This window comes from Vipera ursinii (genome assembly GCF_947247035.1).
Source record: "Vipera ursinii genome assembly, chromosome: W".
Taxonomy (NCBI): Eukaryota; Metazoa; Chordata; class Lepidosauria; order Squamata; family Viperidae; genus Vipera; species Vipera ursinii.
This window is the reverse complement of record NC_139522.1, coordinates 4,972,728-4,985,361: the sequence shown is the minus strand read 5'-3', so window position 1 is coordinate 4,985,361 and position 12,634 is coordinate 4,972,728. Positions and strand designations below refer to the sequence as shown.

General features: G+C 48.7%; 1 protein-coding gene across 1 annotated transcript in view; it reads left to right on the top strand.

The window, feature by feature from the left end:
• Positions 1-12,634, top strand: part of LOC310648198 (cyclin-dependent kinase 12-like) — a gene marked incomplete at its 3' end in the record, with an annotated part of 189,356 nt that overhangs the window by 160,421 nt on the left and 16,301 nt on the right. Inside the window, exon 12 of the mRNA XM_083375947.1 lies at positions 8,327-8,541. Coding sequence (XP_083232073.1) covers positions 8,327-8,541 — 215 coding nt within the window. The remainder of the gene's footprint in view (positions 1-8,326; positions 8,542-12,634) is intronic.

Below are 12,634 nucleotides of genomic sequence, written 5' to 3'. Positions count from 1 at the left end.
CTTCATATACCTACAGTATATGTGTTGGATTTGTTGGATTCATAGCAAGGCAGATAAGTTAGCTTCACTCAAAAAAATATACAGTGCGGGGGGAAAGTATTTGATCCCCTGCTGATTTTGTATGTTTGCCCATGCACAAAGAAATGATCAGTCTATAATTTTAATGGTAGGTTTATTTTAACAGTGAGAGACAGAATAACAGCAAAAAATCCAGAGAAACGCATTTGAAAAAAGTGATAAATTGATTTGCATTTTAATGAGTGAAATAAATATTTGATCCATTATCAATCACTAAGATTTCTGGCTCCTAGGTATCTTTTATACAGGTAACAAGCTGAGATTAGGAGCACTTTCTTAAGGAGAGTGATCCTAATCTCAGCTTGTTACCTGTATAAAAAATACCTGTCCACAGAAGCAATCAATCAGATTCCAAACTCTCCACCATGGCCAAGACCAAAGAGGTGTCCAAGGATGTCAGGGAGAAGGTTGTAGACCTACACAAGGCTGGAATGAGCCACAAGACTATCGCCAGGAGCTTGGTGACAGGATGACAACAGTTGGTGCGATTATTCGCAAATGGAAGAAACACAAAATAACTCAATCTCCCTCAGTCTGGGGCTCCATGCAAGGTCTCACCTCGTGGAGTTTCAATGATCATTAGAATGGTGAGGAATCAGCTGTTCTGTACCAGCCTGCTACCGGCCTTGCAGAAAAGGCAACCCCTTTACAAACGGCAAGAGGCTGGAATGACAACTGCCAAATTTATTACAAAAACAAACAAGACACGAACCAAGATACAGGAGCTTTGAAACACTATCTGAGCGGTTGCTTTCAGCAAACCAGCCCTCCCCACACAAGTCCTTTATAAAGAGTTCAGGGCGTGGCTTCTCTCTCCCTCCTTCCGAGAAGCCCCATTGCCTTCCTCTGTTTACTCCTACTTGACTGTGTCCTGCGTCGGGCGTCCTTGAACAGGGCCAGCTGTGGGTCATCTTCATCCACACTGTCAGGCTCACACAGCTGGGTCTCCATGGTGACCAAGTGGGAGGGGCCTGCTTGAGGGCTATCATCAGCAAGGTCTTCAACACCCCCCCTCCTCCTCTGAGTCGTCCGATCCAACTGCCGAACCCACAGGCTGACCCTGAATCACAACAATACTCCTGATTGACTGCCTCCTGCGTCGGTCGTCCTTGAACAGGGCCAGCTGTGGGTCATCTTCATCCACGCTGTCAGGCTCACACAGCTGGGTCTGCGTCGTGACCAGATGAGAGGGGCCTGGCTGGGGGCTCTCATCAAGCTGTCCAATCCCCTCAGCAAGCTCTTCAACACCCCCCTCCTCCTCCTCTGAGTCGTCCGACCCAACTGCTGAACCCAAAGGCTGACCCTGAATCACAACACTATCCCGCACCGCAGGGCCCTTCCCCCGGGTCTGCCGATCCGGATGCGGTCGGGATGGAAATTGTTCATGAAAAGCGGTCACCAACGCAGGGGCATGAACGGCGGTCACGTCTTCCCAGGTGAAGTCCTCTGGTCCGTAACCTTTCCATTCAATCAGGTACTGGAAACGACCTTTCAGCCAACGGGAATGAATCCCTGATGCTGGCGACCTCGTACTTGGGGGTGCTGCCTCCATCACGAGGTCCTGATGGGGGAGGTTCCGCTCGGCGGAGTGGACAGGCCGGTTGCTCGGGGACGAACAGAGACCAATGAAAGACTGGGTGCACGCTCAGGGAACGTGGCAGAGTTAAGTGATAGGCGACCGGATTGATGACAGCCTTGACTGGGAACGGTCCTAAATATCGGTGATCTAACTTTCTCACCGGCCGTGTTGACGGTAGGTTCCTGGTGGACAACCAGACCCGATCTCCCACCGATAGTGGAGGCGTATCCCGTCCTGACCGATCAGCAAACCTTTTGTAATCGGCCTTGGCCTTCTCTAACTGACGTCGCACCAATCGATGGATCGCCTGTAACTCTGCCATGAAGTCGTTCGCTGCCGGCTCCGGTGAGTCTACGGGAGAAAGGGGGAAAAACCGGGGGTGATATCCCACATTGGCCAAGAACGGTGTCATCTGTGTGGAGGTGTGCTGCGAATTGTTAAATGCAAACTCAGCTATGGCCAGATAGTCCACCCAATTGTTTTGCTGCAGATTGACGTAGCAATCTGCATTGAAGGCTACTGCTAAGCTTGTAAGCCGCCCTGAGTCTTCGGAGAAGGGCGGGATATAAATGGAATTAAAATAAATAAAAAAATAAATAAATATTGTTCCAGGATACCAATGACCTTCTCGGTTCCCCCGTCAGTTTGAGGATGATGCGCGGACGAGAGGCAAATCTTGATATCCAACGCATGCATCAACTCCTGCCAGAAGCGGGCTGTAAACTGGGCCCCCCTATCAGAGACGACTCTATCAGGGAGGCCGTGCAGCCGAAACACCTGCTGAATGAACATACGACTAGTGGCGCGGGCTGACGGTAAGCCGCGACAGGGGATGAAGTGTGCCATCTTGGTCAGCATGTCCACCACCACATACACTGTCGTAAAACCAGAGGATGGGGGTAAATCCATCAGAAAGTCCATGGACACAGCCCCCCAGGGTCTTTTGGGTGTCGGCAAGGGCTGCAGTAATCCAGGCGGGGCCCCTGTCGCTGACTTGGCCTGCCTGCATGGGATGCAGGAGGTAACATAGGACTGGACGTCGTGTCGGACTAGGGGCCACCAGAAGGTACGGGAGACCAGGTTCAGGGTCTTGAACAGGCCAAAATGCCCCGCCGCCAGGTTATCGTGACACTGGCTGAGGATGAGTCCCCTGAGTGGCCCTCCCGGAACGTAGAGCCGGTCACGATACAAGAGTCCATCCGTGACCGTCCAAGGAGAATCTGGCCCCACCTCCTCCTTCCGCTGAGCCACCCACACCTCCTGCTGCTGTGCCTCCCAGATCCGAGCCCGTATATCAACCGGCTCCCGCACCGCAGCAAAAGACTCGACGGGGATCACTGTCCTGGGCAGAAGCTTGTCTTCCACTCGGGAATATTCGGGCTTCCTGGACAGAGCATCCGCTCTTTGATTGTGCCCGCTAGGTATGTACCGAACCCGGAAGTCAAACCTCGCAAAGAAAAGAGACCACCGGATCTGGCGTTGGTTCAAATTCCGAGCGGTCTGCAGGCTTTCCAAATTCTTATGGTCCGTCTGGACCTCGATTTGATGCCGCGCTCCCTCCAGATGATGCCTCCAGGCCTCGAACGCCGCTTTGATGGCCAGCAGCTCCTTCTCCCAGATTGTATAATTGCGCTCCGAAGGGTTCAGTTTTCATGAATGGTACGCGCAAGGGAAGAGGGTACCGCTGGGCGTCGTTGCCTGGAGTAACACCGCCCCAATGGCAATGTCGGAAGGCGTCCACCTCCACGACAAACGGCCGTTGCGGGTCAGGATGCTTCAAGATGGGCTCCTTCATGAAGGCTTCCTTCAAAGTCTGGAAAGCCCGTTGTTCTGGAGCGTTCCACTGGAACCGAGTCTTCTTCTGCAGGAGCCGGGTGAGGGGGGCTGTCAAGGCAGCAAACCCAGGGATGAAAGTTCGGTAATAGTGGGCGAACCCAAGAAGTCGCTGAACATCTTTCACGCGACGCGGGGGTTGCCAACTCTGCAAAGACTCAACCTTACTCGGCTCCATGGCGATGCCCTCAGGAGAAATGCGGTGACCCAGGAAATCGATGGTCACCTGGTAGAACTGGCACTTCTCCAACTTGGCAAACAGCCGATGTTCTCGGAGTCGCTGCAGGACCTGATGGAGATGCTGATAGTGCACCTCACGCGACGGGGAGTAGATCAGGATGTCGTCCAAGTAGATCACGACAAACTGATCCAACAAATCCCAGAAAATGTCGTTCATGAAATGCTGAAACACGGCGGGGGCGTTGGTCAGGCCAAACAGCATCACCGTGTACTCAAAATGTCCATAGCGAGTACCAAACGCCGTCTTCCACTCATCACCCGGCCGAACCCTGACGAGGTTGTAAGCTCCACGCAGGTCCAGTTTCGTGAAGATCTTAGCCTCCCGGAGTCGGTCCAAGAGTTCGGGGATGAGGGGCAGCGAGTAACGATTGCGCACCGTGATGGCGTTAAGTTTCCTATAATCGTAGCATAGCCGTAATTCGCCCGACTTCTTCTTGACGAAGAGCACGTGTGCAGACACTGGCGAGGATGAGGGCCGGATGAAACCGCAAGCCAAATTCTTCTCCAGAAAGTCCCGCAATGCAGCCAACTCGGGGTCCGACATGGAGTACAAAAACCCCACTGGGAGAGGCGCATCAGGGACTAAATCAATGGGGCAGTCATAGGGCCTGTGCGGGGGTAACTGATCCGCCTCTGTCTCGCTGAACACATCAGCAAAGTCGGACAGTTCGGGAGGCAAGGAAACCCCTGGGGAACCCTCCACCTGGCCGGCACAGATATGGCGGGAGTGGTCCACGCACTGCAAGCTTGGGAAGGTGACCAAGTTCTGTGACCAATAGATCTGTGGGTCATGCGCCCGGAGCCACGCCAGTCCCAAGACTGGCCTTGGTGGAGCAGTGGGCTAATGCCTCCTTAAGTAACACCAGCTGCCTGCAATTAGTGCAGGTTCGCATCCCACCAGGCTCAAGGTTGACTCAGCCTTCCATCCTTCCGCGGTAGGTAAATTAGGACCCAGATTGTTGGGGGCAATAATCTGACTTTGTAATAATGCCGCTTGGGGGGGGGCAAAAGCCCTAATAAGCAGGCATATACATAGAATGAAGGCTACTGCTAAGCTTGTAAGCCGCCCTGAGTCTTCGGAGAAGGGCGGGATATAAATGGAATTAAAAAATAAAATAAAAAAAAAGACCACAGGGAAATGCAGATCTGAGGTGATATAGAACTGGATGGCCTAAACCTGAGAACTGATGGCCATACATAATGGCTGCGTGGCGGCCGTAATTGGCCCAGACAGGAGGACTCGACCATCGATAGTCTCCACTAACATGGGCGGATCCACCGGGCACTGGGGAACAGCCCATTTGGCCACAAATGCTGAGTCCATAAAATTTGTGGTGGCCCCAGAGTCAATTAAGGCATGGACTGGAATCCCCTCTGGCTTGCCAGGAAGGATCAGACGTGCCTCCAAAATCAGATGCCGTGGAGGTCCACAGGCAGCATCGGAAAGACGTCGCTCAGTGTTGTTGTGGGATGCCCGATCTATCACACCATCTATATCGGGCTCGGGGCGTTTCCCAACAGAAAAGTAGGGGACTTTCTCGGGGCAGGCTCGGTCACTGATGCCCGCTGTCGCTTCTTTGGGCAAAAAGCAGCCAAATGCCCAGGGTCCCCACAGTAAAAACACAACCCCCCCGATCGTCGTCTTTTCATTTCGGTCACCGATAGACGAGACCTGGCGGCACCCAGCTCCATTGGCTCCTCCCTTTGAACTGGGGGCTCACGCACAACAGGGGCTGCAGGGGTCTGTGGGGTGGCACAGCGACTCCTTCGCTGCTGCAACCGAGCATCGATCCGCAGGGAATATCCACACGGGCCAGCTCATCCAACATCTCCTCCGACAATCCATCCTGGAAGGCATCCACAAGTGCAGCCTCATTCCAGGCAGAATCCTGGCTAAAGAGCCGAAAATCGCTGATATAGCCCTGTAGGGGGCGTTGACCCTGCCTCAGAGCTTTCAGGCGTCGAGTAGCAGTCTGCGTCTTAATAGGGTCCTCATACATCAGACGCATATGATCACAAAACCCCACAAAGTTGTCCAACAATGGGCTAGGTTGAGCCAGCAGAGGCGTGCCCCAACGAGCTGCATCACCCGAAAGAAGGCTTAACACAAACCCCACCTTATCCCGGTCAGTGGGGAAATCAGCTGCTCTCACGCTGATAAAGAGCTGGCATTGTCCCAGGAAAGCAGGAAACAGTTCTGGAGTGCCTGTAAATTTATCCGGCATTGCAACTTGGCATTTTCTCCTGGGTGGGGGTGATGGTGGGGGTGCAGCATGAACCTGAGCTTGCAGTTGAGCCACCTGAGCTGCCAGCAAAGTGAGTTGCTGGGTGAGCTGGGCATTCTCAGCACGTAGCTGCTCCATAATATTAGTAAGGGGTGGGAGGCTGAAGGCAAACTGTTCTGTAACAGCCTGCTACCGGCCTTGCAGTAAAGGCAACCCCTTTACAAACGGCAAGAGGCTGGAATGACGTCTGCCAAATTTATTACAAAAACAAACAAGACACGAACCAAGATACAGGAGCTTTGAAACACTATCTGAGCGGTTGCTTTCAGCAAACCAGCCCTCCCCACACAAGTCCTTTATAAAGAGTTCAGGGCGTGGCTTCTCTCTCCCTCCTTCCGAGAAGCCCCATTGCCTTCCTCTGTTTACTCCTACTTGACTGCCTCCTGCGTCGGGCGTCCTTGAACAGGGCCAGCTGTGGGTCATCTTCATCCACACTGTCAGGCTCACACAGCTGGGTCTCCATGGTGACCAAGTGGGAGGGGCCTGCCTGAGGGCTATCATCAGCAAGGTCTTCAACACCCCCCTCCTCCTCTGAGTCGTCCGACCCAACTGCCGAACCCACAGGCTGACCCTGAATCACAACATCAGCCCAGAACTACACGGGAGGATCTTGTCAATGATCTCAAGGCAGCTGGGACCATAGTCACCAAGAAAACAATTGGTAACATACTACGTTGTGAAGGACTGAACTGCTGCAGTGCCTGCATGGTCCCCCTGCTCAAGAAAGCCCATGTACAGGCCTGTCTAAATTTGCCAATGAACATCTGAATGATTGAGAGGAGAACTGGGTGAAAGTGTTGTGGTCAAATGAGACCAAAACCGAGCTCTTTGGCATCAACTCAACTCGCCGTGTTAGGCGGAGGAGGAATGCTGCCTGTGATCCCAAGAACACCATCCCCACCGTCAGACATGGAGGTGGAATCATTATGCTTTGGGGATGTTTTTTTGCAAAGGGGACAGGACAACTTCACCGCATCACAGGGATGATGGGCGGGGCCATGTACTGTGAAATCTTGGGTGAGAACCTCCTTCCCTCAGCCAGGGCATTGAAAATGGGTCGTGGATGGGTATTACAGCATGGCAATGACCCAAAACACACAGCCAAGGCAACAAAGGAGTATCTCAAGGTCCTGGAGTGGACTAGCCAGTCTCCAGACCTTAATCCCATAGGAAATCTGTGGAGGGAGCTGAAGGTTCGAGCTGCCAAATGTCAGCCTCAAAACCTTAATGACTGAGATGATCTGCAAAGAGCAGTGGGACAAAATCCCTCCTGAGATGTGTGCTAACCTGGTGGCCAACTACAAGAAATGTCTGACCTCTGATTGCCAACAAGGGTTTTGCCACCAAGTGCTAAGTCATGTTTTGCGAAGGGGTGAAATACTTATTGCACTCATTAAAATGCAAATCAATTTATCACTTTGTTGAAATCTGTTTTTCTGGATTTTTTTTTGTTGTTATTCTCTCTCTCACTGTTAAAATAAACCTACCATTAAAATTATGGACTGATCATTTCTTTGTGCATGGGCAAACATACAAAATCAGCAGGGGATCAAATACTTTTTTCCCTCACTGTATGCCTTTAGAATCGCTGCCTGTACAATTAGGAAGGAGGCATGTTCATAAATATGCTAGCAAGAAGAAATGGAGACGATTCAAGGATCTTAGTCAACCTGCATGTCACAGGGAAAAGGAACCCCACCCTTGGTTTACAAAGTACTTAAAATTTGGAGGATGTGAGTGGCTTATTAATTGTCTTCCTTGTGTTTCAATCCCAATGTCTGCTCTTTCTTAGTACATACAGAGATGCTGCTGGCCATCTCCTGTATTCCTGTAATACTTGTATACACCCCCTTTTTTTACCAAGGGTCATATGAAATGTGTGGAAGCTACAGGTAGATGAGGCAAGGAGAGAATATTTTGATCAAAGAAAACAATAGGCATGTCCAGATTAGAAACCACATTTTCTTGCAATTCTAAATTTTATTTACTGAAATGGCCCAATGATATACAGTATATGTCTTAAGCTTTGCAAAAAGCAGTAGTGCAATTCTTGCAGCCTCTGTATGCCTTTAAAACCTTTTGTGAAGTTTAAGACAAGTTTTAGTCCTCCTCAGTCATTCACTCACCCCAGATGACCTCCTTTTTGGACTAAGTTGCTAAAACATGGGGAAGAAGAGAAGTTTTGCTTTGGACTATTAGGGTAAACATCATCTGTGAGGAGAAAAATACCAGTAATCTAATATTAGAATTTTACTTTTGATTGTCTACCCTTGCCAATATTGTCTCTAATGTTTGTGTGTTGTCTTTCTAGCCTTCCTCATTGGCAGGATTGTCATGAACTATGGAGCAAGAAACGCCGGCGGCAACGGCAAAGTGGAATTGTGGTGGAGGAACTCCCCTTGGCAAAGGTTTCCAGGAAGGAGATAGCCTCTGTAATAAGCACTGATGCCATCAAGAATCATAGCAACCCAGTACCCCCCCAGCCTGCTCAGATCAAAACACAACCTGGTGCTGGACACTCATTTGGTTAGTGCATAGCCTAGCAAAAGCCTTCAAGTTTTAATCAAGTAGCATAACCTCTTGCTTCCCTAAATATTTGGGAAGTTAATTAAATGGAAGTAACTATTTTGAAAGGAGCTATGCACCACAGCAGGGAAAAAAGATAATCCTATTGCAAATGTTAAATTTATATATTTATATCACAGCTTTAGTTAATTTGTTCCCAGATGGCTTTCAAGAAAACCAAGTCATAAGAAACCCAGCATAAAAACTGGTATAATATTTTTATTATTATAACTTTTAAGTTAAAACAGGAGGTTACAATTAAAATACTGAATTTGGAGGGGAGGGAATTGGAGTAGGACCTGACAAATCTTTTAAAGAGGGAATTCTATAAATTGGCCAATCCACAAACTACATCATTTTAGATCCTGGGGACTGCAACTTCATTTCTGATCTTGGAGGCACTAACTCTTCATTTGAAATTTAGTGGTATTGTCACCTTGTTTCAAATCCAAAGATGTATCTCCATGGATTATTACAATGCATTCAGGTTGACATGGGAATTGCATTTCTTCAGGTACCTGGGTGCCAAGACATTGTAGGGCTTTTAAGCTAAGCATCAACACTTTTAGATATACTTAGAATAGTAAAAGGTGTGGTTTTAACACCACATCTACATTAGTAATATATTATCTACATCCAGTTTTTATTTTTTTATATTTATTATGTTTTATCAACACAAAATGCAAAACAACAAAAACAAAAACATCCAACAGTAACAACAAAACAAAACAAAAATTGTGTACAAAAAAAGAAAAAAATGACCCAAACATCAAATAAGTGTAACTTTATTAGACTACATCTGTCAGACCTACATCTGTCCAATCCCTTAGGAAAGAAAGACCCTCGACTCCATTTGGTTGAAGTGTTAGGTTCTTTTACTAAAAGATGCTGGCTGCAATAAAGTCAGGCTAGAACTAAATTTCCCATGCTAAAAAGATACAGAAGGTTTCCTCTCATCCAAGCCCTCCCCCCACGACCAGTTTGTCTTCAGCCAATGAAGATATTTGCCTAGATGTTTGAGAAGACTGAGATGTTTGGGGTAATCCACATTCCTTCTGTGTGTGTGTGTGTGTGTGTGTGTGTATGTGTATGGCCTTGAGTGCTGGCACAAACTGGTTCTGAGCTTCTCTGTTCTTCGTCAAGCTGTCATTTCCCTCCTCCCTATTTCCCATATTGCCCATTTGTTCATTCCTCCTCATGCCCTCTTCCCCCTAGTCTTTGATGGCAGGATGCCAGCGAGGTGCTAAGCCAAAGATGACAGACCTGACATGCTGCCCCTCCTTGACAGAGACATTAGTCGTGCAGAGGAAACAAAAGAAGGGAGGGAGAGACACACATAAAATACATAATTAGATGGATGGTCATCTAGGCTGATCAGGATATTGTTCATGGAATTTTTGTAAGCAGTTTGGCAAGGGCACATTCAGGAGGGATTTTTTTGGCAGGTGTTGTGATTCCGTGTCAGCCTGTGCTCCCAGCAGCTGAGTCCGAGGGATCTGAGGAGGAGGGGGGGGGGGTTAAAGAGCCTTCGGTGTTAGAGGGAGGCTCTGATGCAAGACTCTCAGTCACAGGAAGGGGGGGGCGCCTCCAGTCATGTTCATTATGAGGCTCAGCTGTGTGAGGAGGAGGGTTCAGACTCAGAGGAGTCACAGCTGAATCTGTTTAGAGATGCTAGAAGCAGAAGGCAGTTGAGCAGACCAGACCAGAGGAAGTCTATGAAGCAACTCAGCAAAAGGAGGAGAAGGCATTGAGAAGCCACACCTTGGGGCTGTTAATAAAAGGGGAAGGTGTGGGCGGAGCTGGTTGCTGAAAGCAACCGTTCATAGAAATCCAAAGAAAATCCTGGTCTGTTCTTGCTAATCTTCCTGTTTGACTCTTGTTTGAGGTTTGAATCATTTATTTTTGTTAAGGAAAATATTCTGCTTTTTTGTTTGAAGGGCTTGCAACTGTAAATAAATTTGGGTTGGGTTTTTCCAGCCTATTGATTTAAAAAGAAAAAAGTTGTTGTCCTTGCTGGAACAGAACAGCAAGACACAAAGTGCACTTGTTTAGAGAACAGGTCTATCACCCAAATTACGGTTTTCTGAGAACTCTTGGGCAGCTCTACTATGAAGTCCATTGAGATCTCCTTCCATGGGGCATTGGGGTCAGCTACTGGCTGGAGGAGCCTGGTGTTTTCCCTTGTCGTCTTTTAGCAGATGCACAGATAGGACAGCTAGCTACGTGCCTGTGTGTTTTTTCAATGACTGCCAGCAGAATTGTTGTTTAACCAGATGCACAGTTTTTACAAAGCCAAACTGTCCTGCTGCTTTAGAATCATGGCTTTTTTGCAAGACTTTCAGGGACATATAGTTTGGCTCCCATCCAGGCTAAACCATCCTGTATCATACACTCGCCCTTACGGGTTTGAAACCATTTGTCCTCTAGTGCTGCCTTCAGGGCAGCCCTAATGTCCTCAGCTACTTGGGACTTTAACTTGGCTTGTGCTTTAGTGGTGACTGGAGCTGCTAATTGGTGGGACGGGATGACTGGTCTGATCACTTCTGGCTTTGAGCTGTTATATTGTGGCCTTCTAGACAAGGCATCCGCTAAGAATTTTTTCCCCCTGGGAGATATTTCAGGGTGAAATTGAATTGGTTAAACTACTAAGCCCAGTGGACCTGTTTGGGTGACAACTTGCAGGGGTGGGTGGGTGGGTTAGAGCCTCTAGGTTTTTATGGTCAGTTCACACCTCAAAAGGCGTTTTGCTCACTTCTAAGAAATATCTCCAAGTTAGGAGTGCCCAGTGCACCACATATGCCTCCTTTTCCCAGACCGCCCACCTGCACTCGGCTTCAGTGAGTTTTTTTGGAAGTATACGCACACAACTGTAGAGCCCCTTGCTCATTCTTTTCTAAGAGTACTGTCCCCACTGCCACATCACTAGCATCTGCCTGGATGACGAAGGGGGCATTGGGGTCTGGGTGTTTCAGCTCCGGCTCTGCTGTGAACAGGTGCTTGAGTTTTTCAAATGCCACTTGGCATTACATTGTCCATTTCAGTGGCTGGCTAGGCTTGGGTTTCTCCTCCCCTTTTGTCTTTAGCAGATAGGTGATAGGGAGGGCTATTCAGGCAAACAGGATGAATTGGCGGTAAAAGTTTGCAAACCCCAGGAAACTTTGTAGTTGCTTCCTAGTACAGGGAGGAGCCCAGTCCAGTACCACCCATACCTTCTCAGGGTCCATCTCTATCACCTTGAAAGAAATGCAGTAGCCTAGATAGTCAATTTTACTCTGGTGGAATTCGTATTTTGACAGCTTGGCATACAGCTGGGCTGCATGGAGCTTTTTGAGCACAGCCCTGACCAGTTTTACATGTTCTGCCATAGTCTCAGTATAGATTAGAATGTCAGCCAGGTAAACTAGCACTCCTTTGTGTAGGTGCTCATACAGCACTTCGTTTATCAGCTGTGTGAACACAGCAGGGGCCCCTTGCAGTCTGAAAGGAAGGACCTGGAACTGGAAACATCCTAAGGGGCAATTAAAAACTGTCTTCCACTCGTCACCCTCTTTGATCCTAACCCGGTAATACTGTATGCTTCTCGCAAGTCCAGTTTGGTAAAGATTTTCCCCTTTGCCAAATGGGCTAACATGTCCTGCATTACGGGTAGCGGGTAGATATTTTCAATGCAAACAGAATTTAACCTGCAATAGTCAATGTATAGACGAAGGGACCCATCGTTCTTTTCCCTGAATAGTACCAGAGCAGGCACCCTTGGTCTGGCAGGCTGGATGAAGCCACGCTTCAGGTTTTTGTCTATGAAAGTTCATAATTCCTCTAATTCCCTAGGGGTCGAGTACAGTTTAGGCTTGAGCAATTTAGCCCCTGGCAGGATCTTTGTGGAGCAGTCAGGTGGCTGGTGGGTCCAATCCCTTTTCATTGAAAACATCCCGTAGGTCCCAATATTCTCTGGGGATCCGACGATCATCTTTGGGGCGTTCCTTCGTTGTCGCTCCCACTTCCCTTCTTGGTATCGCCCACGGTAACTTAGGGCCAGGTTTCTCACAGTTCTCCT